The 3,789-nt window shown below is 37.3% G+C and overlaps 1 protein-coding gene across 1 annotated transcript; it reads left to right on the plus strand.

Annotated features, from left to right (window-relative positions):
- The first annotated feature begins 306 nt into the window (after window positions 1-306).
- Window positions 307-3,379, plus strand: LOC133806874 (MDIS1-interacting receptor like kinase 2-like). The gene is made up of 2 exons (XM_062244957.1): window positions 307-2,887; window positions 3,072-3,379. Exons 1-2 carry the CDS (start codon window positions 307-309, stop codon window positions 3,377-3,379), a joined length of 2,889 nt encoding a protein of 962 aa, XP_062100941.1.
- Window positions 3,380-3,789: the final 410 nt, after the last annotated feature.

Genomic DNA, 3,789 nt, shown 5'->3' on the forward strand with positions numbered 1-3,789 from the left:
TATACCATTTATTTAGCAACCATTCTTGTACTATTAAACTAAGTAAAACCCTTTGACTAATTTAATAGCGTGTGATCAAATTTTATTAGCACATAACAAGCAAGTATTTTTGTCCAAGTTGATTCGAACAAAATGAACTAAGCGTGGACCAATTAAAATAATGAAGCCATTTTCATGCTTGCTATTTAGTTAATGGTAATGACGGAAAGAGGAGAAAATTTTAGAAGTCTTTGTGCATTTTTTTGGAATAATGATATAGAGTTTAGAGTTAAAGCTAAAGGCTAACTTCAATGCTATTCAGATGCAATGGGAACTTCAAACTCAGAAAAAATCTTAGTTTTATCTCTCTTTGTCTTGTTTGTTGTACCAACCATTGTTGATGGTGATTCTACTACTTCAATTTATCAAGAACATGTTGCTCTTCTCAAATGGAAAGCCACCCTTGAAAACTACTCTGCTTCAATCCAAACTTCATGGAGTAATGATAATTCTTACTCTTCAAAAAACAGGACAAGTCCATGCACTTGGTTTGGAGTTTCTTGCAACAAATTTGGAAGTGTTATCGAACTTAACCTTACGAAATCTGGTTTACAAGGTACGCTTCATGAATTTCTTTTTTCTTCATTGCCTAATCTCAGGTACTTTGACCTCAGCACGAACTCTATATCCGGCACAATCCCAACTCAAATCTCTCTCCTCTCCAAACTCATTTATCTTGATCTCTCTTTTAACAACTTAAGAGGATCCATTCCTTTAGAAATGGGGAATCTATCAAGGTTGGTAGAACTTCACATGGGTTACAACAATCTCCGGGGTCATATTCCTTCAACATTTGGAAGCCTTGAAAAGCTAAAAGTGTTATCCATCAATCAAAACCACCTCTCTGGTCCAATCCCTGAAACCTTGTATGATATAAGAAATCTTTCCTATATTTATTTATACCGTAATAGACTTTCAGGTCCAATTTCATATAATATCGGAAGATTGAAGTCCCTTGTTTGTCTAGAATTGTGGGAGAATCAACTCAATGGAACTCTTCCCACTTCACTTGGTAACTTGACTAAATTAGAGTCTCTACACATCCGTGACAACAATTTCTCTGGCCCCATTCCTCAATCCATACAAAATCTCACCAAGTTGACTGTTCTAAGACTTGCCAGAAATCAATTCACCGGTTACTTGCCCCAAAACATATGCCACAACAACCTGCTTCAAATCTTCACGGCCAATGGCAATTATTTTGAAGGTCCAATCCCAAAAGTCTTAAGAAATTGTTCAAGCTTGTATAGACTCACCCTCCAAGAAAACCATCTTACTGGAAATATTTCTGAAGTTTTTGGTGATATCTACCCTTACTTGTATATTATAAACCTAGGTAACAATAGTTTTCATGGCCAAATTTCACCTAATTGGGGTAGATCCAAAAATCTAGAAAGCTTTTACATTGGTGGGAACTACATCTCCGGTACCATACCACCGGAGATTGGAAACTTATCTAAACTCTCCGGACTTGACTTTTCTTCAAACCTTTTAGTAGGTGAGATTCCCAAGTCATTTGGGAAACTCTCTTCTTTGGTGAATTTGTTGTTGTACAACAATCAACTCTCCGGTGGTATACCTTCTGAACTCAGTTTACTAACTCAACTCGAGTCTCTTGACTTGTCCTCAAACAGTTTGACCAAGTCAATTCCAAGAAGCCTAGGGCTTAACTTCTTAAAACTCCACTTCATGAATTTGAGCCATAACAGGTTAAGCTACGGAATCCCATTTGAGTTGGGGAAGTTGAGTCAGCTCTCGACACTTGATTTGAGTTACAACTATCTCATAGGAAATATTCCAAACGAGTTCAGTTTTTTACAAAGCTTGTTGACACTAAATCTCTCCCATAATAACCTCTCTGGTTATATTCCAAGCACCTTTGATCAACTCCCCGGATTGTTGTACGTTGACATATCCTATAACGAGCTGTGGGGTCCTCTTCCGAACAACAAAGCATTCCTTAACGCTTCGATACAATCATTAGAAGGAAACAAAGGCTTGTGTGGTAACGTTATTACAGGGCTACAGCTCTGCAAATCTCTCCCGGAATTAAAACGCAGCGACAATTTTCACTTTTACATCGTCGTTATCCCAATTCTTGTAGTTCTTCTCATCGTTCTTTGTCTAGTTTTTGTACTTATACGAAGAACGGGGAAGAATCGCGAGACAGGAGATGATCAAGAGGTGGAAATGGTCAACCAAAAATCGTTGTTTTCTGTGACAAACTTCGACGGGAAAAAACTGTATGAAGAAATTATAAGAGCAACCGAGGATTTTGATGCTGCTTATTGCATAGGGAGTGGAGGAATCGGAACCATTTACAGAGCTGAGCTTCCTTCTTCTTACTCATCATCTTCGTCTTCGTCATCATCATCACCATCAACAACCTTAGTAGTAGCCGTAAAGAAACTAGAATATGGTAGCCATGCTACACCGTTGACCTTATTATCCCAGAAAGAGTTCTTCAACGAGGTGATAGCGTTGACCCATATACGACATCGAAACATCGTGAAGCTCCATGGGTTCTGCTCCCATTTGAGACACTCGTTCTTGATCTACGAGTACCATGAAAAGGGTAGCTTGAGTTCGAAGCTAAGAAACGACAACGAAGCTAGAGAGTTGGATTGGAACAAGAGAGTGAATGTCATTAGAGGCGTGGCAAATGGGTTGTCGTACATGCACTCTGAGACGTTTCCACCGATTGTTCATCGAGACATATCGACCAAAAACATTTTGCTAGACTCAAACTATGAGGCTTGCATTTCAGATTTCGGTACTGCTAAGCTTTTAGAGCAGGATTCATCTAACTGGACTGTCCTTGCTGGCACCTTCGGCTACGTCGCACCAGGTAATAATAAGAATACAGAGGATATATATATATATATATATATATACACATTTTAATCTAATGTACACTACTTATATAAGTGTTCGTTGCTACACATGTAATTATTAAATATATTATGCTCAGTTTTTTTTTTCCTTTAATTTTTTTGATGTTTTTGAAATATATATATTTATATTGTTTGCAGAGTTTGCTTACACAATGAAAGTAACCGAAAGCAGTGATGTGTATAGTTTTGGAGTGTTAGTAATAGAAGTGATTAAAGGACGGCACCCGGGCAATCTAACCTTATCTTTGTCGTCTCCGGCGAAGAGGGCAGAGGTTGTTCTTGAAGATGTGTTGGACGAGCGCCTTCAAGCTCCACCCAAACAAACGTTGGACCAACTTGTTCATATCTTAAAGCTTGCAGTTGCATGCTTACATGAGAACCCGCAATCTCGGCCAACCATGAAAGATGTTTCTCAAATTTTGTCCACTATCATTGCTAATAACTAATGCTGAATTAGATTTACATCTAGCTAATTTGTTTTGAATTTTGATGTATATATAGTACTTAGAAATAATACTTGTTAGATCTTACATATACGTGTACATATCTAAATTGCATATGGCTAGGCTAGGTAGGATTCAATCGGAATTATATATTATATTGAACTGCAATTACATTGTTTTAGTTTTAATAACTAGGAACGATAGTGAATAAAACAACAAAAAGTGCAGAAACATTTGGTGCGAGTGCGAAAAAGCGTTTACCCACGATTTATCCAATGTCGGCGGTAGAGGTGCATGTGTTTTGCTATGATTGAAGAGTACATTGAAAAATTAAATCAACAATTTAATTAATACCTTTCCATTTTGGCAAATTATCATTTTTTTTAAAATCAAATCCAATACTATGTCCTGCA

The sequence above is a fragment of the Humulus lupulus genome, chromosome X, assembly GCF_963169125.1.
Source record: "Humulus lupulus chromosome X, drHumLupu1.1, whole genome shotgun sequence".
NCBI classification, from domain to species: domain Eukaryota; kingdom Viridiplantae; phylum Streptophyta; class Magnoliopsida; order Rosales; family Cannabaceae; genus Humulus; species Humulus lupulus.